The sequence below is a fragment of the Ambystoma mexicanum genome, chromosome 7p, assembly GCF_040938575.1.
Source record: "Ambystoma mexicanum isolate Mex_15411 chromosome 7p, UKY_AmexF1_1, whole genome shotgun sequence".
NCBI lineage: Eukaryota > Metazoa > Chordata > Amphibia > Caudata > Ambystomatidae > Ambystoma > Ambystoma mexicanum.
In genome coordinates, this window is record NC_090939.1 from 858,336,133 (window position 1) to 858,361,481 (window position 25,349).

At 47.6% G+C, this 25,349-nt stretch overlaps 1 protein-coding gene across 7 annotated transcripts in view; it reads left to right on the forward strand.

The window, feature by feature from the left end:
* The window catches only part of LOC138526371 (CD99 antigen-like), a 383,615-nt gene that overhangs the window by 259,414 nt on the left and 98,852 nt on the right, over nt 1–25,349 (forward strand). For 4 of the 7 annotated variants that reach the window (XM_069637030.1, XM_069637033.1, XM_069637034.1 and 1 more), the window contains 2 exons: nt 13,511–13,531; nt 18,585–18,620. In XM_069637030.1, coding sequence (XP_069493131.1) covers nt 13,511–13,531; nt 18,585–18,620 — 57 coding nt within the window. The remainder of the gene's footprint in view (nt 1–13,510; nt 13,532–18,584; nt 18,621–25,349) is intronic. The other 3 variants (XM_069637035.1, XM_069637032.1, XM_069637037.1) reach the window with 1 other exon arrangement.

Genomic DNA, 25,349 nt, shown 5'->3' on the forward strand with positions numbered 1-25,349 from the left:
AGTATCTTGCATAAGTGCATAAGAGGTATATCTCCCATGGTGACAAGTCTCAATTGACTGTCAATACTTATTAGGTTTGTTTAAACAACCTTTAAACCACTTTCTTTTTAACTTTTTAAAATAACAAATATGAGCGTGCACCATCAATCGCCGTTCAAACCTCTAGTTTCTTAACCGTCTATCTCTACCTTTTGGATTGGTACCAAACACTTCACTAGGGTTTTTGCTATAGCTTCTTTTTCACTAACTTCACAACTTTACCATTCTTTAATATTCTTAATCCTCTGAATCTCAGCCTTCATGACAATTTAGATACCAATGCACTAGCCATAGAAAACGCTATCACAGAACTAGGCTTCTTGCTGTGCATATCTGACCCCACACACTGCAAATGCAGACTCCTAGATTGGATAGCGGGCTTTAATTGCAATACACAAATCCTCTCTAATACACCATGTGCATGGTCAGACCACAACCTCGTCTCCTTCAAAAGCCAGGACCTTAAACATACCTTACATAAGGCGCACCAAGCCCCACCAGCCTTAACTAGGAACAACCGGCTCATCTCATTAGAAAGCATACTCCCCCTAATTCAACCCATCGTCAACCAACACCTGTCCACCGACTCAGATCTGTCCAAATTGGTAGACCAATCAGAATCTACTCGGGGGCCCTCGACCAACTAGCTCCACTCAAACTAAGAAAAGCCAAACCTCTGGCACAACTTAACAAATGGTTCACTTTTGAACTGAAAACTCTACGTAAAAACTAAGACGCAGCGTCTTGGGGGTGGCGGGGGTCGGAAACATCATCGCAAAATAAGGAGAAATTCCTGCCTGCCTCCAACGCATACAAAACTGCCATCCTGGAAACCAAAAGTGAAAACTACAATAACAGAATCCTTAATGCCAAATCTAATACCAAAGATCTTTTCACCATTCTCAAAGACTTGGAATCTCCCATCTCCACTCCTGACTCGTGCAACAAAGATGCCCTTTGGTGTGCAAACGTCCAGAAGGCTTTACTGAATATAATTGCTGTACTTCAGTCAAAAATGGAAGCAAAATGGACCTGCCTAGCGGCCACGACCAAATCTAGCAACACAGAAAATGTACAACCCAATCAGAACTAACAGCACCATACGCCTCTCAATCAAAACAAAGTCTTCAAATTCTCCCATCACTAAGCTAGAGGTAGAAGCCATTATTAAAAGTCTCAAACTGTCAAAGTGCCAAGGAGACATCTGTCCAGCCTCAATCATAAAAGGAGCTAAAGAATTTGGCCCTTTTTATCACATCCTTTATTAACTCCTCATTTGCCTCCTGCACAGTCCCTAAAAACCTCAGACGGCTGGGCCATGCCACTTATCAAAAAACGGAACCTCTACCCCAATATTCCCACCAACTTCAGACCAATCACCACAGTGCCGTTTCTTCTAAAGCATCTTCGACAAGGCAGCATATATTCAAATACAAAAGCAACTGGAGTCTAACAACCTACTAGGCCTCCGACAATCCAGTTTCAGACCAAGATATGGGACCGAAACCGCCCTTTTGGATCTAAAAATCCAAATGGATGAAGCTAGGGACAATCGAAAGCCTGCTCTACTCCTCTTAATTGACTTGACGGCAGCGTTCAACCTAGTCGACCTCAGCATCCTAACCAACCACCTCACCACAGTGGCCTCATTCTCCCCCAAAGCAGCAGCGTGGGTCAATTTCTTCCTTTCCGACACATCCAGGTGTTTTCTCCCCGACCACCACCGTTGAACCCTCCCCAATCGCATGTGGAGTCCCTCACGGCTCATGTGTCTCCCCCACACTCTACAACATATTCACTAAGCTTCTGTTTGATCATCTAGATGACCTTGGCGTATCATATACGAACTACTCAGATGATACGCAAATACTCACTCTTTCAGGTGACTATCAATCAGACTTAACACTCCTAAATGACATCTACAGCAAAATCCAAGCTTGGATGGCCAAGCATGGCCTATGTCTCAATGACGATAACACCAAGCCCCACTCATAGGTTCTAAGGTAAGACTCAACAAGCTAGGCCCCCAATACTCATACTTCAATATTGATGGCAACAATATCAAAGTAGAGAAAGGTCAAAACCCTAGGCTTCTATCTAGATTCCACCCTATCACTACAAAGACAAATAAACGCCACCTCGTCCTCAATGGCCTACACAGCTAAACTGATAAACGCCTGTAGACCATTCCCTTGCAAGACTGTCCAAACTGGACTATTGTAATACTCTATACCTAGGCACCAGCCAAAGAAAACTCCCAAGTTAGAAGTATTTCAAAACAATGCACTGAGAGCTGCCTTAAATATTCCCCGCTCCACTCCTATCTCACGAATCTGACGCAACATCAACTGGCTCCCTATCCAAGACAGGATTACCTTTAGAACGCTTATGATTATTCACAAGTGCCTAAACAATTCGGCCCACAAATACCTTACCAACAAATTCTCCAAGAAGGAGCCCACCAGAGCCAACTACGCCCATTGTATCAACATACCTAAATTCAAATTTAGCAAAGCTGGAGGAACCAGTTTCCCAGTGCTTGCGGCCAAGTCCTAGAACAAGCTACCACTTGCACTAAGGACAGATCCAGTGTTCCTCGCGTTCCGAAACAAGGTCAAAACGTGGCTGTTCTCACAGTCAAATTAACTACCACTCTGAGCTATCGTGATTCTATTTTCATCCCCCTTTACATTTTATTTAGTGAGCCAGCGCACCCCACCTTACGTGGAGTGCTGGGGGGATACACAGTATCCCCTTTCTTACTTACCTAGTAACATTTTGTTACAATTGCAAGTTTCCTAGAATGGCTGCTGGCAGTGTAACTACTTTTGACTGTTCAGTCTTCATTACTTGCAGGCAGTTAATTCAGCCATGGTAATGTACAGAAGGGCCACCATTTTGCTAAAATTATGGGCTCCTTCTTTTTTAGCCATTTCTTGTATGCTTGCTGTTTAAGGTCTACCCCAGCCATGCTAGGCAACCACAGTGGCTGTTTTGTCCTGTGGCTCCAGTGTCTGGAAAGGCAGGAAGCGAGGGAGGAGTCAAAAACGCCACAGCCCTTTTGCCTTTCACCTTGCCTGAAAGGAAACCACTCCCAGTGGTGGGCTGGCTGTCTTAATTGGACAGCCAGACCGCCTCTTGGTCAAGATTGTATGCAGTACCCTTTGGGTGCACTACAACAACCTTGACCTCCTGGCAAAAGGGACCCAACCTCTGGAATACGTCTGTACTGCACAGGTTGGAAGCGTGTTGAGCAGCCAGGCTTATCTCAAGAGGGGTCAGTGTGAGCTGTAGGGGAGTTGCACAGAGAGATTCACAGCGACAAGTATTCAAATAAACTTTACACACAAGGTTTCTTGATTACTAAATTATTAATTTAGTAAGAGTAAGGCTTCTTCAGAAGGGGCAATATAATAGTAACGCACAAATACACTTCAAAATACATACTCTGTGTTTCCCTAAATTAGTAAACACCCATTTGGGATGGCACATAGACACTTCCTACATCCTCAGGTGACTTCAGTAGCTAGGACTCTGTGGGCATTAATATATCACTGTTGCATTTAGGCGAGTAATGCTTGGGAGTAACAGATTATTAGAATAAAACAAGAGATTTCACAAATATTCTGAAGCAGGTAAGTACTTTTGGGAACCCCCAATGCAAAGTAAGTTAACACCTTCCCGGAAGGAGGGCTAAACCGAGTCAGAGGGAAAAAGAGATATTCATGGAGCCAGGCCACGTCAAAGTCAATTGGACAAAAGTTGAGGTGAGCTGAAGCAATTCTTGCAGTTAGGTAAAAATCTTGCACAATGTTTTAGAAGTCTTTGTAGAAAAGAAGAAATCAAAGCAGGGCCACAAGCTGATTACGCTTGTAAAATAAAGCAGCTGACAGCAACTCTACACCAGCATCCAAGACCAGTCTCCACTGAGAACAACAAGAGATTTGTTCTCTTAGACTGTACAGTACCTTTGGTTAGAAGAAAGTGTTTTAGCTGGCTTCTGTTCCTGTGCAGATCTGCAGATCCGGTGTTCCTGGGCCTCAGTCGTGGGGACAAGAGGGAAGACGTATGGAGGACTCCTGCATTGCATCGGGATGGTCAGCGACCGATAAGGACCAACTTCTGTTCAGTGGCACTTCGCGGTTTCAGCTCCTCGCGTCTAAGCAAAAGGCAACACTGCAGACTCTTGGCTGTCGAGATTGGCTTTCCTTGCATCTGGGGTCCAGCACTCTGTTGAGCTGGCTCAGGCTCGGTCAGTCCTGCTTCCTCGGAGTCCAGAGGATCTTTCTGAAATCTTGGCCAACTTAAAAGCAACACACAAACTGTTGTTCCTCTCCCAGGCTCTATGGTTTCCAGCAGCAACTGCAGTCTAAATTCAACCAGCTTCGAAAGGATGTCCAGGTGGCTTACTTTTGAGTTGATTGATCCCACCAACTCAAGGGGCGAAATCGTCTTTGCAGGGCTTCTCTAGTCGAAACTAATTCGGAGCTTCAGCACAGCAGCAGGGCTTCACTGGGCAAACCAACGTTCCAGGAGTTAGAGCAGGCGTCTCTTCCAAGTTCTTCTTCGGATTCCTTCATCCAGTGGTCGGCTCTGCCTCCCAAGCCAAAAAGCCTCGCCTTTTATGCAGGTTACTCCCATTCATTCCAGCGTAGCTGTCAGTCACCCAGCAGGGTGGCTGTCTTTGCAAGACAGCCAGCCGGCCAATCACCTAGGAGTGCATTCCTGTCTCCTAGGAGACTAAGCACAGGGGGTTTCGGGCACCTGCCTCGCTTCCTGTCCCCGCCAGACACCATGGAGCCAGAGGTGGGCTTCTCTCCTGAATCCCGCCAAAGACCAAATGAACAAAGGGACCAAACCTGGTTTGGCACGCAGAGTAAATCTCAAGGACCTTTCCACAAAGAAATGGTGAAAAAAGACCGGGCCATTTTGACAAAACAATTGCACCATTGGGTGCTTTAATGCAGCTGCGTACACAGCCTGCGGTAAAAGCACACCCCGGTAGTTAAAAGTAGACAACTGCCACCAGCCTTTCATCAAGGAAACGGTAACATAAAATTGTTACATGAGAAGCTAGACAAAGGGGATACTAAGTAACCCCTCCAGCACCCTATTGTAAGATAGTGTGTGCTGGGTCTTTAAAGTTACAAATGGAAGTAAAGTCAATTTTACTTACTGCTTGTGGAAACAGTAGTTTATCCAAGAGAAGGTATTTAAACCTTGGGAAGTCTAAAAGACTTCCCTGTGCCACTGCACTGAAGGTGCTGTGTGACACAATGTAAAAAGATGATGCCTATGGAGTTTTTCAGACTCCACAACCAAAAGAAACTGTGTTCAAATCACATTACAATACATGAGAGAGTGAGAACAAGGGTCTCACACTCTCTAGGTTAAATATTCAAGTCCTCAAAATCCAGCAAAGTTGCTGGGGGTCTCTAAGGTAGAGAGGAATTGGCACATTTCTGAGAAATCCCGAACATCGCCCCTTGCTGTAAAATACAGGGAGAGAATGCAGAGATTGTGCTGTAGTTCCTGATAAAAACTCTGCACTTGGAAGATGCTGACAAGTTGACCACTGGAGCTGAAACCGAAGAGGAAGATGAAGAAACGACGGCCGTAGCGATATTTAGCAACCAGAGAGCCTGCTGTGTAACCGGAGCCTGCTGTTACCCTTCCTTCCAATCAACCTGTGGATTCTGAAACGAGCAACCCTGACCTAGAGCCTGATGAGATCCACTAGACTCAAGAACACCTGCATTTTGAGTCATCCATGTCTTGCTGCGACCTTGCGAGGCTGCAATACCTCAATAACCTGGGACCTTGAGCCATTGTGCAGTGCATGGTATTCCGAATGAAGCTGACATTTTAGTGGCATCCTGTTTGTCCTCCAGATACGTGAATCAAATCCAAAAAGTTTACTCAACAGAGTGCTGGACCTGGCAAATGACAAGCATCCGACCAGCGATTTTCAGTCTTTTAGCTCCTAAAAAGGGCGCCAAAATCGGAGCCGAATCCAGCCGTAAAGAAACTCTTGCCTGGAGCCTTCCCTGTTGGTCCTTGCTGAGAATCCCTATCCGAGTTCCGTCTTCATGACAAAGTAATCAATCGACTGGTTTTTTACTGCAGTTCCTGAAGTCTTCCCTGCTGCAACTCTTCTTCTGTGCTAAGGTACTGTGTTGGCTGGGTATTTACTTACCTTAAGCCTGTGAGATTTCTGTAAAGCTTTTGGGGTGTTTTCTGTGATTGCGAGTCCCCTCCTCCGGTTCGCCCACGCCCACTGCTGGAATCCTCCTAGGGTGTCGTCGTGGAAGTCCCTGGACCCTAACTAACTTTAAAGTGAAATACTTACTTTTTTCAACAGTCTTAGACGGGAACTCTGACCTTTGCCTGCAACAGAACCCTATCCCACCCTGTCTACAGCTGGCTCCTAGACCACTAGGGTACCTCTTCTGTCCCTGAGTTAACTCGTGCAATGGAATAGGGAAGGACTGAAAAGTACTTAAAGAGTTAGTTGGTAACTGTAACTATGACAGTGAGCTGTTCTTACTTTTCCAGAATGGGGTCTGGCATGGATTCACATGCTCATGAATATTCCCCGTCGTCAGGCTGGGAATCCTCAGTAAAAGAAAAAACATACTGCCCGAGCCAATGACTGCCCTGTCTCTAAAGCCCTCTTCCGGCAGCCATCTTCATATTTTTACTGCACGTTCAACTGCTGGGAATCCTTGTATTTCACTCTTTGAGCTTTCTGCGTTTTTTGTGCTTTTTTGGTAGGAAAACTGTTTCTTGGTCAATCGAGCCAGTGTACTCCATCATTTCTCCATCTGATTAACGGGGACCCGTTTTTTGGCATCTCATCGCACCTCAAGGGCATAAATGAGTGTTTTCTTCTTGGAAGTTCCAGAAGCCCATCAGGCCTACACCGCGCTGGAGAATGACAGAGCTTCCCTCTGCAAGCTCTGCACCAGCTGCGGCTTGCAGAATGTTTTCACGAAAGACAAGCATTCCCAGTGCCTGTATTGTCTACATCCGACGCACAAGGAAGAAGTTGGTGAGATCTGCTGTAGCTTCTCCAAGTGCACAATGAAGGACTGGCATGTCCGACTGGCGATGTGGCTCAAGGCCAAGGCCTGTACCCAGTGTTGTCCACAGGGGCATGCCTCATCTGGATCCAGCCAGAGTCCTTTGAGGGCGCTCCATCCGTGGTGGCCCAAGACAAGGCCAAGTACTGCAAGTCTGCTTCAGCCGGGGTCGCTGCGTAAGCGGGTCCCGTGATGGTCGGGGTGTGTTCATAGTCTCCATCAGCCTCAATCTCCAGCCATCGCTCCAGCTGTTCGTCCAAGAGAAAGTCAGCTACCTCGAGGAAGCTACAAGAGACGCTGGAGAAGTCAAAGAATGATAAGGTGTTTGTCCTGCCAGCTAAGGCCCTTGTGATCCAGGCCAAGACATACTCTTCTATCGAGATGGTTGCTGCTGCCCTCTCGAAGGTGAAAGGGGCTGACCCGGTCCAGGGTACCCCGGTGGCGGCCAGGGTGGCGCTCCCTCCCAGGTGGGAGTCTTTGGCCTAACCAGTGGTGGAGACTCCAGAGAAGAGGATGCCAGACCTCAGCCTGAAGCCAACCCCTCAGGACCCGAAGAAAGGGGGGCCGTGGAAGAGCTACAAGGCATGGATATTTCTTCGTCCGATAAGGAAGACCTTGTTTCCATCCACACCATCCCGGAGGGGATTGGTGACAATGACGAGAATGTCAAGGATTTGCCCGCCGGAGGCAGCAATTACGACTGGGTGGGGGGGGGGGGACACAGGCACTGAGCCCAGTGACCCTGTCCCCCAGGCACCTACCAGAGATCTGTCGCAGGATATTCTCTCAACCCTCCAGACACTGGTTTCGGCGATTCAGAGGAGGATCCAAACGGCACCACCATTGACCCCACCAGCCTATCCTGGACACATCATGCAAGTAACCAAAAACTACCTAAAAACAAAGTTGCAGTGACAGTGTCCCTATTGCGCTTCACTGAAGGTGATGTGTGCTGGAAAAATGAACACAACTCTTTACAATGGAGAACAGAGTTCTCCTGCACTGATGGCTATAGGGACTAATCAGTGCCCCCAGAACAGATGAGCTTAGCAAGGTAAGTGGAGCAGAAAGGCTTCACTTGCCTCCAAAAGTCAGGAAAGGTTCAGAAGAATAGCAAAAAGAGTCCCTGACTCCCCAGTGTCTTATGGAGGGGAAATCGGCAACAAAGTACAATTTTTCCAACCATCGAGTAAAACACGTGAGCGCCTGGGAGTGTTAGGCAAGCTTGTATGTCGTAACCCTGTGGCAGACTACACCAGCCTTGTCCTCTTGGTAATACGTAAGCCAACCTTTGGTATAGGTCTGTACTACGCAAGTTGGTAGAGTGACTGAGCAGCCAGACTTATCTCAAGATGGGTCAATGTGAGCTGTAGAGGTACAACATAGAGATTCACAGTGACAAGTATTCAAATAGCACTTATTCTCAAGGCTTCTTATTAAAACAATTATTTATTAATTTAACGGTCAGTTTTAAAATGAGCCTTCTTTAGATCGAGCAATATGCAACAATAAAATACACTTCAAAAATATACTCCTTCAGTTAAGTAAGTAGATACCGTTTTGGGAACACACACACACACCACACACACCTCTTCAATAGCTAGGACACTGTGGGCATTGATATATCACTTTAACACTAGGTTGTGGAAAAAGGAATAGGTTAGGGAAGTAAACAAAAGGTTAACAAGTTCTCTGAACAGGTAAGTACTTTACTATCCCCCAATGAAGTATAGGTTCCCAGCAATACAAGTAATTTATGTATGACCTATGAGGGACAGATAAACACAGTCAAAGGGTCAAACGAGTCTGCAGGGAGCCAGGACAGCCAATATCACTTGAAGAAAGTCTAGGGGAACTGAGGCACTTCGTGTAGATAGCACATAGTCTTGCACAATGTTATATAGAGAGTTTGTAGAAAGGAATCACTGTAGGGCCACAAGCTGGGAGGCTTGTGAAAAGCAAAGATGCAAGCAACTCTGCAAAAGGGCAGCTAATGCAAGTCTCCAGTGAGAACAAGCAAGCTACAAACAAGAGGTAAGCACCCCTAGTTAGACAGTACCTTAGGTCTGAAGAAAAGGATCCAGCTGGCTTCTGTTCTGGTTGCAGTCACGCAGTACCTGTGTTCCTGGGCCTCAGTCGTGGGGACAAGAGGGAGGACATCTGTAGGACTCCTGCAGTTCGAAGGTCGCCGGTGGTGGCAATGGGCTTACTACAGATCAGCGGCACTTCGTGGTTTCAGCTACTGGCAAATAGCACCACTGCGGTTCTTAGACACCTTGTGGGCTCCCCTTGCTTCTGTGGTCCAGCAATCTGTTTAGGTGGCTCAGGCTTGGGTCACTCTGCTTAGGGAGGGTCCTCGGGATCTTCCTGGTGCTCGGGTCCGGCTTAAAGACAACGCACTCATTCCTGGTGCTCCTGTCCCCTGGCACTCGGTTTCAGCAGCAGTGAAGAAGTACAGCCAGCAGGGAGAGGGGTTCCAGTCAAGTTCGTCTTAGGGACAGTTGGCCCTACCAACCCAAGGGAAAAAGTCATCTGTTCTGTGCTTCTCTAGTCAATATGAAATTTGAAGCTTCAGCACTGCAGCAGGGCTTCACCGGGCAAACCAACGGTCCAGGAGCCTGCAGCAAGCTTCTCTCTCTTCCAGTTCTTCTTCGGTTCCATCGTCCAGTGGTCGACTCTGCCTTCTCTCCCAAGAGACCTCGCCTTTTAATGCAGGTTTCTCCCATTCATTTGCAGTCTAGCTGTCGCGCTCACAGAAGGGTGACTATCACCTTTGGATGCATTCCTGTAACCAAGGAGAATAGGCACAGGGAGTTTCGGGAACCTCCCTCACTTCCTGCCAGGCACGCTGAAGCCAGAGGCGGGATTCAGCACTGAAGCCCGCCAAAGACAAAACTAACAAAGAGACCAAACCTGGTTTCACGCACAGAGTAAAACCCAAAGAAGACCTCACAAGCAAGAAATGGCGAAAAAAGAAGACCGAGCCCATTTTGACAAAATGGGCACCCATGGTTGCAATACTGCAGCTGAGGATTCAGCCTGCAGTAAAAAGGCACAATGGTAAGAAAATTAAACCACTGCCACCAGCCATTTCAGGACAGCCACCCTGCTGTTTGAGTGCCAGTTAGGCTGTGCATGAATGGGAGAAACCTGCTTGAAAGGCGAGGATTTTGGGACTGAAGACAAGTCACCACTGGGAAGACCAACCTGACGAAGAAACCGTGAACGAAGCTTGCTACATCCTCCTGGACCTTTGAATTGCCCGGTGAAACCCTGCTGCTGTGCTGGAACTCCTTTTTCTGATCGACAAGAGAAGTGACGATTTCTTCCCTTGCGTTAGTGGGACCAACTAACCCTGAGACGAACTCCACTGGACCATCTTCCCCAACTCGCTGTACTTCTTTGCTGCTGCAGGAACAGTGCCAGGGACCGAGAAATCTGTGGTCGAGTGCAATGTCTGTGATCGGGCCAGAAGCTCCCGGAGTATCCCCAGGACGATGAGAGCTCGAGTCCCCTCACCAGAGTGCAAGACTCAAGGAGTGAAGGAAGCCCAACAAGTATTCAAGATCCGCGGTGGGGCTGTTTACCGAGCGCTGAAACCACTCTGTAAAGTGGATCTGAAAAGAGCCCTTAGCTGCTGCCGCCGACGTCCTCTCTTGTCCCCACGACTGAGGCCCAGGAACCCAGCATCTTCATCACTGCAACCAGACCGAAGCCAGCTGGCCCACTATTCTAACCAAAGGTAGTGTTCGCACTTGTGGTACTTAGATCAGTGTCTTTAGGTTTGCTCTTCTCAATTGAGACTTGCAGTAGCTACTTTGCTAGAGTTCATTTCAGCTCTTCCCTTCACAAGTGTAACATCTTGTGACCCTACTGTGATTTGTCTTCAACAAACTCTCTAAATGTGTACAAGACTTTGCTATCTAAGAAATGCCTCAGCTCTATAGACTGGGCTCCAATTGACTCAGGCTGTGCTGGCTCCCTGCAGACTCTTCTAGTCCATTTGTCTTTGATACTTACTGTCCCTCATAGGTGATAACTTGGTTATTAACTATTATTGCTGGGAAAGGTTTTTATCTAGACTTCATTGGAAGATTCAAAGCGATCACATGCTCTGAAAATCTGTTTAACAGTTTTCCTTCCCTTAACCGTTCCTTTCTGCAAACCTCAATCTGCAAAGTGTACTAGCGGTTCTATAAATGCCATTACTGTCCTAGTTAGTGAAGTCACCTCAGGGTGTAGCAAGTGTGTAAGAAGCATCCCCAGAGTTTCTACTAGCTTTGTGATGATTCTGGAAAACTGTTTTCAAGTATATTTGATTTGTACATACATTGCCCTTTCTAAAGAATGCTTATTTAAAAAACTGATGTTAAATAATTATAACGAAAACCTTGAATGTTACTTGGCTACTTGTATTTGTGGATTTCATTGCTACAGCCCTACAGCTCACATTTACCCCTCTTGAGATAAGCCTGGCTGTCAGTCACACTACCAACTTGTGTAGTACAGGCCTATACCAAAAGGTGGTTTGCCTAATACCAAGAGGACAATGGTGGTGTAGTCACGTATCAACCAGGAAGTGCATGAGCTTATATTTCCCTAAGCCATCTGATGAAAAAGGAGAGTGCCCCGAATAAATGGATGTGAGCAGGACCCTGAAATTCGACAATGCCCATATTGTGAAAATCGGGACTGCCAACTGAATGTTTGCCATTATGGAAGGCACTCTTCTGGGACTTATGCCTTTGCCATCTGGCTTGACCTTTTCCTGTGCTACTTTCTTCCGGGTATGCCTAGTGCATTTATGCTCACCTGGTTTTGGCACAGGCAGCTTCCGTGGCCTTGCGGGAGTGTCTCCTCTTAAAGGACAGGGAAAGGATGTCCACCGTAGCCACTTGCCAATGCCTTCTGTAAATCGTACTCCACGGAGTCCAGTCAAGTTCCAACTCCTAATTGGAGCAGTCGGTTCTGAAGAACTTTTTTGCCCGATTCGCCATTCTCATTTATCAGTGATTGTATGTAGCAAAGGATCATGTAAAATATCACATGTGTAACTTTTAGTCCATAGACCCCTTTCATCCTTAAAACGCCATCTTCACCCTCACCCCCAATATAATAGCTTATGTGGAATGTTGAAAGCGGGCTGAAAAGGACTGCAGGAACCAGGTTGCATAAGGCAAAGTGTTGGTTGCGTGGGGTGAATAAGCATGCAACCATACTAATTTCTTCAGACATGTTGCACAAAGGGCTCTTGCCCTAGACAACCCGATAGTGTGGACCAAAGAAGACTATATATATTTATATAGGAGTACCACTTACATTATGGTGAGTAACCTATTATTGTATCTTATCACAACTGTCATTTGTGGCTTTCTCGCCTGCTTTGCGAGTTAATGTGTGCTTGCTTGGGCCACTGCCTCCAATGCAAAGCTTGCCAAATGGTGTGTGGTGCTTGTTAAGTGGAATTCACTATTCAGTCTGAAAAGTTTGCAATCGCTGCATTGCATTACTGTTTCGTCATTTGGAACAGTATGGGAGTGCACTGTATTAGTAACTTTGTGCAAATGTCAACTGCTTCCTGGTGGGGCAGCTAGGCGGCTCCTACTCCCGTTTCTGGTGCGTCCCAAAAGCTTGAGTTGCTGTAGTCTGTGCTTGGGTTCGACACTGAGACCATTGTTCCTAATCACGCCCTAAACGTTGACGTTGCTAACAATGGTTGAGATGTTTTCCTGCAGTAATTATTCTAAAGTGGGGTTGTTCCACTCTGGGCTTCGAAGGCCGGAAACCTGATGGGTTTTTAGTATATCCCTAATTAATATTAATGAGCAAAAATGTGCACATATTTAGAAGCATTGTATTTAAATGTATTACATAAATATTAATGAGGGGTATCTGGAAAATCCTACATGTATTCCAGCCCTCAGGCCTGGAGTTGGACAACCCTGTTCTAAAGGATAATTACGGTTTGATGATGCTGCTGCTGCTTGGTAAATGATCATTTGCTGCACAATTTATCACCATGAAAGGACATTTTCTTTTACACCCTCCACACTTGATAAAGAGGATAAAGAGGGGTTGTCCTATGATGGCTTGTCAACCTGTGGCTTTCCAGATGTTTTGGACTGCGGCTCCCACAAGCCCTTGCCGTTGACTATGCCGGATAATGGGCAGCAGAAGAGCCACAGGTTGCAACCCCTTGTCCTGTGAAGTAGATGCCAGACTGAATGTCCTACATCTTATTGGGAATGTAATTAACATTGCTCTGCCGTTACGGCCATTAGCCTAACAGAAGTAGGAACTTCACTCTGGTCTACTGAACTCATGCAGCAAGTCATTATTCACTCTTGCGCAAGAAGCTATGCAATAATCTGCTTTGTTTCCTTTTATAGGACGTGCATCCGAGCCGTCTGGTACGTTTGACCTTCCCACCATGACGGTATCACTTCACCGCGCACACTTCTTTCTAGGATAGTATCTGCGATCTCTTGTGGTTCTACAGCATGGACGTATGTTTGTGTAGTCCTAGTCTCTTTTCACCTCTGATTTTGTAGAGTTACAGCACGTCTTGTTGTTGAGGGCACTCCTGTATTTTGGGGCTGTCGCCATCCCTGCGCATTCAGAGTAGCCACGATGGGGATCACCATAGCCTCTTTACTCGGACTATTCATATTAGTTGTATCACAAAATGAGCATTGTTGTTGGCTTTTAAAAAAAATAATGTAATTCCGTATCAAGCCTTGCATGCATCGTTTGACTTGAACTATTTTTAAGCAAGACCAGGAAGAAAGCATTAGAAACCCTGGCTTGTAAATGCCCATGAATGGGGCCAGTTGGGATAAGTGTTGCAATTTGCCTTCTGGCTGAAGACTAGTAAGCACAGGTGACACAATGCTCTTTAAGATGGCACTCTGACCTAGCGATGAAAAATGGGAAGGATTGGTCCAAGTATCCATTGTGTGAATGGATCGCTGTCCATCTATATGTTAATGTTGATGGAAGTAGCAGGCGGCAACTATGCTAGAATGTTTAGGGGAGGATCGTCTTTCTCTCACCAGGCACCCAAAACCTGGAATGACCTACCTAAGAATATACGGAATACAACAAACCACCTAGCATTCAGGAAACTCCTCAAATCATGGCTCTTCAAAGCGTAACTACAACAAAGACGCACTAGAATGCCTAGACATTAAAACAATGCCGAAAATAACTCCAACCTTGACCACTCTCAAATTGGACAAACACTCAAACCAAAGAACCAACCACTCGACAGAGCATAAGACGACATGGAAAATAGCCACAAAGGAAGGCTGCAGAGACTGACCACATACCTAGACCCAGACGAAAGCCTCAAGTGACACTCCCACTCGTACGTACCGGACGAACCTATCCAGACCGGCAGGCACATCTAGATAGACACTGGCCCGCGTCGCATTTGGATAGGATCGATTGAAGGATAACATGCCCACGCCTAGAAAAACGTGAATGCTAACATGTGCCACACCTAGAGTTGTGAACACCAGCCTGCGTGGCGCTCAGATGGAGTTGTGAATGTTGGCATGCCCACACCTGGACGAGTCTCTAAACACTAGCCTGCGCCACATCTAGATAATAGTGTGAATGTTGGCATGACCACACCTGGATGGGGTCCTGGACATTGGCCTGCGCCACGTCTAGATGGGAGTGTGGGGGCCAGCGGGTGCCGTACTCGGACGGAACTGTGAATGTTGGCATGGTAAAGGTCAGGTAACCCACTAACCAATATAAGCTCAAACTCTGCATACTTATCTCACTCAAAAAGCTCACACAACCATCTCTCGCACAACAAGCCGCACGCACTTCACAACACTGCAACAACACATAAGCCGGAACAACAGCACACGCGGACTGACTCCGATCCGATACCCGCACCAAAGCTCAGCACCCGGTGTATACTGAGTTGAAGCTGCCAACAGAACACCACTCCTCTCACTATCCTACTCCCTTCTTCACCTTACTAACCCATCCCACCTTTATCGTTTCCAGATCCGCCTGAGCGCCTGGGGACCAATTCCGTTGGTGACGGTGCGCGGTACAAATACCTTTAACATTTAAACCCTGAACATAAGGTGTCCTAAATGATGTGGAAATGCAGATGCTTGCACTCTGTGGCATGGCAACTTCTGTTTATTTGAGTCATCAAGGTTAAAGGGCAGATGATGGCATAAGATCTGTATTTGGATAGAGTCTAAGGCACCCCTGCAATTGTCTGTTGTAGACACCCTTGGACCAGGCGTCCAAACGGCTCACCAGAGCCACTTTGCCAAATGTGGTAGTGTGATTTCTGCCAGGAGAGCGGAGGATAGGGATATATGTTGAGCACAATCCAAGCACATTTCAGTAAATTGAATATTCAATCAAGTAGATGTATTGCCTAATGCCAATAAGCACATCATAGGGAGGCGAAAATAAAAACATACAGGATGTGTTTAGACATCAAAACCTACAAAAATGCTGTACCTGAATGCGTTCATGATGTCCTTATTATCTGCAGGTGGTTTCAGAGTCGGTACGTGGTTCTCAATGTGCACACATTCATAACGACTGACAAAGCCGAGATCTTTTAATTAATCTGAGGTTCAGACCTGGTGCACCTGGTGAGATGTGTAGCCTTAGCATAGAGGGATAAGAGCACCGTGTTGCTGCTGGCTTGCGAGTGACACGTGCCCATCTTCCAATTGGCTAGAGCCCAAGAAGCCATCTCCCTTTGCTCTACTCCACAACCAAATGGATTTCCTCTGCTGTTCTCCTGCCATATAAAGCACATTTTTGTGGTTGCTTAGTCTTACCGAGACTGCTTAAAATGCTGGGCTGTAAGGGAGTAGGAAGACCAGGGACTCTGTCCTTTCATGTCACTTTGTACTACGTCAGGAACTAGATAGAATGTCACCACCGGTCCATCCTTGACCGGCCAACCTCTGTCATTGTTGCTAGGGGAGATAAACCTGTTGCCAGTGCAGCAATCCTGCTGGTCCTCGCTGAAGTTGTTTACCCTGTGGCATGCACCTGTGAGATGGCCTCTTCCTCTCTGCAAATGTCCTCTGTTGCTTCCTTAAGCTATTCAGCAGGTCTCCAGGCCCAGCTTGGATGCGCCATTCCATCTGTTGCCAGGCAAGAAGGGAGATTAGAAGCGAAAAGGAGTGGCAGGGGCCCTTGGAGGGTTACAAGCAGGGGTACATAAGGCGGCCCTGCTTCTCATGGGGCCACTACTTTGCTGCCTTTTCTCCTGTCAATCACCATGACCCTAAGACATGCACTCATGCTCGCATCATAGAGAAGTATTCATAGGCTGCCTAAAAACTAAACCATACACCTTTGGCAAGTGTGAGACCCACACTGCCCATCTCTGCGCATGTGCACTGGTGGAACCCTGAAACCCGCAGCAGCAGTGCCCAATAGAAGTAGATCTTGGCACCAGCATTGAAATGCACTATAATGGAGCCGACCCATGTGTTGCCAATGACTGTTTTCCACATGGGCAAGCAGTCCCTCCCACAGTCCAGAAATGCTGCAGATGGTGAATGACGCAGATGGCTTTATTTTCCGCCACAGGGCTTTGCAGAGCAACACAGGTTTGATTAAATGAATTGGCATGCTTCTTTTCCCGCCCCACGCATACTTGGCAGAAGGCTCAGCCTATGAGCTTGCAAGAGAGTCCACCAACAATGGCTGACTGCAGATGTGAGCAGCAGACTTTCTATCATGTGGCATATCTAAAAGCAATTTTGAGTAGGTTCCTAACTCTTTTGTGGTAATCTCCCCAAGGGGTGCAGACAATAAAAATAGATCTTTCTCTCTCCAAGATCCCAGAATATTGTGATGTGGTGCCCACGCAGCCACCTTGCCTCGTCATCGGGGTCTGAAGTAGAAACCAGACTCGCAGGCTGCCAGAGTTCCCCTTTTTGCCTATCCCAGGCGCTTTCTGAATGGACGTCAGCAGATCATTATCCAAAGCGACACTCTAAGAGCATGGCACGTGTTGAAGCACACATTGGAGCCACACACTTCGTCCAACCTCCGTGTCACTAGTTCTGCTTGAAATGGCATCCTGGTGTTGGATCCCCAACCACCACAGCCAGCTCCATTCCACCCCCAGTCTCATGATATGGCCGACCATAACCGTCCTTGACCAGTCATGAACTTTCTTCTGAGGCTTAAAAATACCTGCTAACAGCCCCATTGGCAACACAGCACTGAATATAAAGAAAGGACGGCTGCAGGCATGTAAGTGTTTCCGTCTGTGTCTGAAAGACAGCGGGTCCCTTGCCATGCATAACTTTTCAGAGGGTAGAGTTCAGGTCATGGCCACTTGGGCCTAGAAGGACCTCCCCTTTGTCCTGGGTACAATGCCTAATCGCAGTGTGAAGTAATACCCTAGACATGGTCCGTGCAAAAGTCCGCTTTTGGGCTTTTTTCAAAGCAAATCGTTTCACTCCCTGGTCTGTTACCCTTCGCAGCGGTAACCCAGAATCGTGTGTTAGCTTTTTAGTTGTAATGGATGGGCTTGTGGGAGTTCAGTTTTAATATCTGTTAGCATGTTGCCTCAGTAGGATAGCTCCGCGGCAACGTGCTCGCCTTGGAAGCAAGTCGACACAGAGCGACATAGATTCGGCGCTTAGAAACCTCTGGGTATTAAGCGCGTTATAAATCATATCGTGTGTGACAGAAAGAAAGCTGCCTGTGCTGGAGATTTCTTTCCGATGGCCGTGCTCTGTCTGATACGGTGGTCATTTTAAGATGTCTGATCTCTCTTGCGGGCTTCTGCCAGTAGAGAGCGGCTTGCTTTGAGCACTACAGATATTCAAATTTCTAGAAAAATTTTCAAACGCTTGATTTCAATGGCCACATTTTAAAGAGACAGTTTAGAAGACCTGAACTGCTCGCTAGCTTTCAAATGGAAGTCCATGGTAAAAGCGGGTCATGACCCCTTGCATCTATTTGGATATTGGTGCACGTTAAAACACTGCATGTCGAGAGCAGGCTAGGCAGTTGAGAACTGGGCTGTCACTAAACGGGCCTGCTGTAACTGTTTACACTCTACTTCCTCTCGCATTGTCTTATTTTACCTCCCACTCTTTACTTGCCTGTGTCTGTTCTGTCCCATTACTTCATAGGTTTTGCCCATATCATCCCTGTCGGAAAGCGGTTCTATTCATCTTCCATGCTAAATATCTCTTTAGTCGGTTGAGCTCAGCCCAGTCTTTCTTCTTCTTTGCGCTGTGGTCCTCGTTTGCCTCCTGCGCAATTAGCCAATGTGTGCTAGAGCGAAGCGCCTTTCCTAATGTTGCATGCTCAGGCTGGCACTTTGCATGTTGCCTTGCGAGGGAAAGTTCATGTGATGACTATTTTCTTTTCAGAAGTGGAGGTTGCTGTCTCCCACGTCATATTTTCTTACTTTGCAGAGCTAATATCTGTTTATTTTTGCAGGAGATGAAGGACAGTCCAATAATGCCAACGTTGACGGTAAGACATTTCTGGGGGATTAATACCATGCCACATTTGCTAATTAGAAATCTGTTAATGTCTAAGTGGCATGTATTCTATGCAGATTATTTGCTTGAGTTTTTTTTTAAAAAAAATAAAAACAAACTTAACCTGTCTGTGTGGTGGATGCATAGGATCTACAACTTGGCATCTGACGAATGCTTATTCTGATATTTATGTTTCTGCCTTTAACATCTGGTTGGGTACTCATTACATGGCCCTCCAGATATTTTGTCCTTCGTCTCAGTGGTCCCTCGACAGCATATTCATTGGTAGAGGATCATGGGAGCTGTAGTCCAAGACATCTGGGGGGTCACATAGGAATTAAACATGTGGCCCTGGGCACAATTGGAATTAATGGGCCAATGGAATGGTTGCTGTTGGATCTTGTTTTCAGTGGTTTGGTCTACTATGTACCTTTTGCCAGGGACCAATAGTACATCATAGATTGTGGCAGCCTGCATCCTTCACTTTCGGCCATGCTTAGGGACTCCATTCCTCCCCAGGCCTAGAAAGGAGTAACAGCTTATGCTGATTCAGAAAAGATTTCTCATGACTGCACCTTTCCTTCCATCTTTAGGGAACACCCAAACGTTTTGCTTTTATTTTTGATTCTGACCTGCTCTTTTTGCATTGGCTTTTGCTCATATTTTATGGGGAAACTGACATGTCCTTCAGGCTGTCGTACTGGGAAACATTAGTTGTTTTACTACCTTTGTATCACTTGTGGCATCTTTTTATCATTGTACAAAGTAGCTTACACTGCATTACAATGGAGTACGTTTTTGTTTTGCCCTAGACTAACGCACAGTGGATTTTCGATTACGCTTGGTGTGCTAAAAGAGCTGGTGGCATCAGTGAATTCTTTTTTTTTTTTTTTTTTTCTCTAACTGTGGCTACTGGTCGAACTTGGCCGTGCCACGAGATATTTCGCTTGTCCTTTTGCCATCTTGTTCTTTAGCCTTCTTCCTGGCCTGGGAGGCCAGGAAAATCCTTATTAGGACTTCTAGTGCCCAGGAAAGCAGAAGCTTTTGATGGGCTACTGGAGGGCCGTGCGTCTTTGCAGGATGTCGGCTGAGACTCTCTGGTCCCAATCCACAAACTGGTTTCATTGTGTCAGTGTTATGCATGAATGTTCCCAACAGTGGTCCTGATTGAACCACTGCTGGGGTATGTGGGGGTGCTAGTTCTGTCATTGGCTAGTGAGGGCAGCAGTTCTTACCTGGCTTTTAGGATAAGACTACCCCCTGCACCCATTCCTCGGAGATCCTGAAGAAACCTGAAGGAGCCAAGAATCCTATCCAGCTGTGAGACCTGCGAAGAAACCGGAAACCCGACTGAAGGAGGCCTGGCAACCAACTTCTGCGACTGTCGTGGAGGAGCCCTGTCTTGCTAAAGATCTTTAGCAGTCCTGCGAAGGAGCTGTGACCCTTGGAGTGGAGGGGACCATCCATTCCTGATGTCTGCTTGGTACCCTGAAACAAAGAGCCTTCAGAAGTGTCCTGGGATCGTCCTGTGGCTGGCCAACTACGAATTTGGGCTACCATGCTGCTGGCATTGCCGTTCTGAGTTTTGACCTGGAACTTGGGAGTTCCACAGCTGGCCCTATGAGACTAACCTCTGCGAAAAATCGGCGTCCTTGCACCAAGGGGACCCGAGATAGGAGGGAAGGTCTGACTGCTGCAGTCCCTTTGTGTTGCTGTGCTGCAGTGACCACCGTCCGAAATCGCTGACCCGAGTCCAGTCCTGAGAGGGGTCCTGCATTGAGTTTTGCTGCATTCTTCCATCGAGAGTCCTTGCAACAGTAAAATACACCAACCAGAGATCAGCTAGAACCTGCAACCGCTGCAAATCGAGGACTGGCTTTTGGTGGAAAAAGCAACCGAAGACACTTTGTCCTGCCAAATCTGGGGAAGAATCAAAGTACGGGGGGTAAGTTACAGAGCTTCTTACCTACCCCTATACTCCCATTAAGTCAGCAGGCTTATAATAAACCTATATTCTAACACATTTGGCTTTCCATTGCTTCCATGCACAAGACTGAAAGTTGGGACTACTACTGTTAACTAGCTTAACTGGTACTCTAACCATAAGCACCTTTCACTGGACCCCAGAGACCCTCCCTGCATTTTTTCCTGCTTCAAAGATTCTGTGGAGCTTTTACCTGAACTATAGGGCAAAAGGCCCCAGACAACTTGGGGCTGGACAGTTTTAGTTGGGAATCGTTCTCGGTGGACCTTGAGTGCATAATACGAATCTTTCCTTTGCAGGAGTTTGTGATATGCAACATGCTCTATAATAAGTGAATGTATATATGTAAAACAGAGGGGGGTCTGGGAAACTCTCTACCAGCACAAACACAGTCCATTGACTTGTTCTTGGGTGGATGGCCCCTGGGAGAGTCTCAACCAAGGCTTTAGCTCACTGTTATTTTCACAGAGAAGAAATGTCATCGCATATCCGTCTTTGTCCTGCCCAGTGGCAGTCAAGCACCGAAATGCTAGGCAATTCTCCTCTGAACAAGAGTACCACAGCAACCCGATACACGTGTTTCAGCCTAGTTGGACATCATCAGTGAGGTGAAACTGTGCCTCTCTAAGAGCACTGAGCAAGGGATCCACGTCTGGATTCCCCTGGTAACTTAGGATGAGACCCAAAGTTACTTGGTATGCAAAACAGAGGGGGGGGGGTCTGGGAAACTCTCTACCAGCACAAACACAGTCCATTGACTTGTTCTTGGGTGGATGGCCCCTGGGAGAGTCTCAACCAACCCCTTTGTTTTGCATAAATTAACACTGACCCTTAGTTAGACATGCACACCAAAGAAACTTACATGTATAATTTATATAAAATCATTTCTGATGTTTGTTAATCTGCTTAGAATCACATGCTGTGCATAGGTCCGACATCTAGTGGTCACTGCGGAGTATTGCATTTTGTTTTTCGTAGTCGAAAAGGGGACGTCGACAAGGCGTGTCTGTGACACTATCCCTATAGTGACGTGCGTTGTACCCACAATCCCTCACGCGTCGAGGTCCCTCAGATTGTTTTTTTCCGCCCAGCTACTGGTCGCCTTTACGCGGAGCTCCTCGAGAGACATTGCAGATTTCATCTCCTCGACCTTTGGTCGTTTTTCTATATTAATATAGAACATATCGATTCCCCCCCTCAACGCTGTTGTGAAGCTGTCTCCGCCGAGCAAGATCTTCGACGGAGGGGACGAGCGGAGGAGATCCTTCGGCGTTGCCGAACACGTGGCCTGGCCTCGCAGGCCAAATACAGTAGGGAGAGTGGGGGTCGTGGGACATCTCTAGTTCTTTTCTGAGAATGCCTTTCCTTTTCCCCTTCCTTTCCCTTGGGGTGGTTATCACGATTTATTGCCTCGGCTATGGAGAGGACACCCTTTAGGTTTTGCCCGCTTTGCAAGGGCAAGTTTACTTGGAAGGACAAGCATTCACGGTGTAACCGCTGCTTGCCCCTCGATCACAAAGAGGAAGGTTGCACGGCTTGTCGGCTTCTTAAGCCGAAGACTCTAAAAGACCGTAGGGTCAAGAGGTGGGCGGCCTACGCTATGTCGAAGGCCGACGCTCCACCCACCGTTGCTACCTCCGACAGTGACGAGGAACGTGATACCACGACCTCCGCTATGGAAGTCGAAAACCCCCCTAGAGAGCGCACACGCGCTTAGTCGTCTGTCCCCGGCCCCGACGGGCTCGGCTCACGCCCTGCTTATGGGGATGAACACCCCGGCGACATTGACGCACACAAGACCACACATAAGCACACAACCCATGGCTCTTCTTCGTCGAAGGCGAAGAGAGCATCAGCGCCCAAGGAGAGACGCAGGTTTCACCGGCGGCCTCCTCGGACCGTTCGGGTTCGAAGCCCCTCTCGCAGCGACTGGGCTTTCGGCAAATAAGGGCGCCGCCCCCAAATCATCGGCCGGCGCGCATCAGCAGAAAGCGCATGCCGCCGTAGAGCGATCGACACCCATAACGTCAAAACCACAGCCCTCCGCTGACAAACGAGTCGCTGAGAGCTTGGCGAGGATCGTGGTAGCTGACGCCCACAAGCGTACGCCGAAAGACTTGTCGAGCGCTACGCAAAGGTCGAAGGACACGCCGAAAATGCCTGAAGAAAGGCAGGGACGATCTCCTTCAGTCGAAGGGATTCCCAACACACCTGAAGGCTTTTCGGAGGGCGACGGGACACTTTCCTCGACGTTGTGGGAGAGGTCGAGCCGTTTTCAGCTACAAGACACCAATTTTCCCCCGCTAGACCGCTCAGGGGTACCCCATGAAACCATGGAAAGGCTCCATCTCTGCATGGAAAGAATGGAGAGGTTTATGAATACCCAGAACCCTCCCACTCCCAAGAGAATAAGAGAAGGGCCTCAGGAGGACCCCAGGGCCAAAATTCCGAGACTAGTCAATCCCCACCAGGACACAGCCTCAGACTTCCATAGTGTGTAGGACCTCACTGGGGAAGAACATTATTTTGAGGAAGAGGATGATTTTATGGACGAGGAAGAGGGACGGAACCAGGAGGAAGGTCTGGAAGACAGCCCAGACTTGGTAGGAGAAGGCTTCGGAGAAAATCCAGAAGGACCTTCTCACCCCTGGCAATCCCCATCAATATATTCTGACACTGATGTCCTGAACCTAAATCCTCCTGACAATTCACCTATAAGAAACACGTCTCCCATTGACGATCAGCCCACATTTAATGCCCTGTTGCGCAGAGCAGCAGCAAATTTCGAACTGGACACTGGGGAGCTCTCCCCTGAATTAGACTTTGTGGAAAGAGTAATTAAGGAGAAACCCCCGGTCAGTCAGACCATTCCCCTCCTCGCTTCGGTGAAGAGAAGAATCATCCCTTCGCTGTCCACGCCCGCACTAATCAGAGGGGTCAATCCTAGAATTGAAAAACTTTTCACTCCTTCACCCTCAGACCCGCTGTACATCAGGGGACATTCCATTCCGGATTTCCTGGTAGTAACCAACACAAGAAAGAGGGCAGGTGTACCGCTTTCCACCAGTGAGGCACCACCTGACAAGGAGGGCAAGCGGTTATATGCCCTTGCAAAAAGAGTTACATCCTCGGCTGCCTTTTCGGCAAGAATTGCAAACCACAATTCTTTGCTCGCTAGCTATGCGGACGCGCAGTGGGCCAAACTGTGCAAAGACGCCGAAGAAGCGCCGGAACCATTACGTACACGCCTGCTTACAACTATTGGCGAAGGAACCCAGGTCAACAAGAGTATTGTAAAGAGCTCTCTGGATGCGGCAGAAACTGCGGGACGTTCCCTAGTTCAGGGAATAATCCTAAAACGCCACATATGGCTGCGCAACTCAGGGTTCAAACCGGAGACACAGGCGTCTTTAATAAATAAACCTGTTGAAGACTCAAACCTCTTCGGGAAAGCGGTGGATGAGGCTCTGGAGATGGCTAAAAAAGAGTTCGATACTATCAAAACTCTTGACCAAATCTCTAAGTCCTCTACCAGGCGCGGCTATGGCAACAGTACCCTGCCACCAATTTCCAGACCAATAGTGGCCAGTACAGCCAAAGAGGCCAGCGCTGGGGCACAGGAAGAGGCCGGGGGTCCACCCCCAGAGGCTCCCAAGCCCCCAACAACACCAAGTGACGCGAAGATTCGCGTCCCCTCCCATGCAACACCGGTCGGGGCCGGATAACATCCTTTCTTCCAGCATGGGAGGGTATAACGTCAGACCGCTGGGTACTTTCCACCGTAGCCCACGGATACTGCATCAAATTCAACAGTTCCCCAACATACAAACCCCCGAGGGGACGTCGCATGACACCGGAACATCTTGCCATCCTTCTCCAAGAAGTACAACAACTGCTGGAAAAAGGAGCCATAGAGGTCGTACCTCTATCTCAGGTAACGGAAGGTATTTATTCAGTGTACTTCCTTGTACCCAAAAAGGATCTAACCATGCGCCCTGTATTAAATCTGCGCCCAGCGAACAAGTTTATCAAACCCCAAAAGTTTCGTATGGTGACCTTACAAGAAGTGATCCCACTGCTATCACAGGGAGATTACATGACAACATTGGACATGAAAGATGCATACTTTCATATTTTAATGTTGCCAGCGCACAGAAAATACCTCCGGTTCATGATCGAGGGCAAACACTACTAGTTCAGAGTGCTACCCTTCGGCATAGCATCTGCACCAAGGGTATTCACGAAGGTGCTGGCAGTGGCAGCGGCCCACCTGCGCAGGTTGTCCACCCAGTTTACCCTTACCTCGACGACTGGCTCATAACAGGGGATTCTTACGAAACATGCTTCTCCAATACCCAAAAGACTGTAGACCTTTTGTTCCAGTTGGGCTTCTCCATCAACGAAAAGAAGTCCAGCCTAGACCCCAGCCAAATCAAACAATTCCTAGGGGCTCTAATTCAAACAAAGGACGGCCTCGTCTTCCCCTCCAAAGAGAGGGTCCAAAACATGCTGTTTCAGATCCCTCAATATGTGGCCGGTCGAGAGGTGACGGTACGCAAAGCAATGCGCTTGCTAGGCATGATGGCGTCGTGTATTTATTTGGTACCTCACGCGCGCCTGCGCCCAATGCAAGAGTGGCTCAACAGCCAGTGGTGTCAGGCCAGCGGACTATGGGACGATCTAGTGGTGGTCTCGCAGGCCTTAGTTCTCTCGCTACGGTGGTGGACAAAGGAAAAC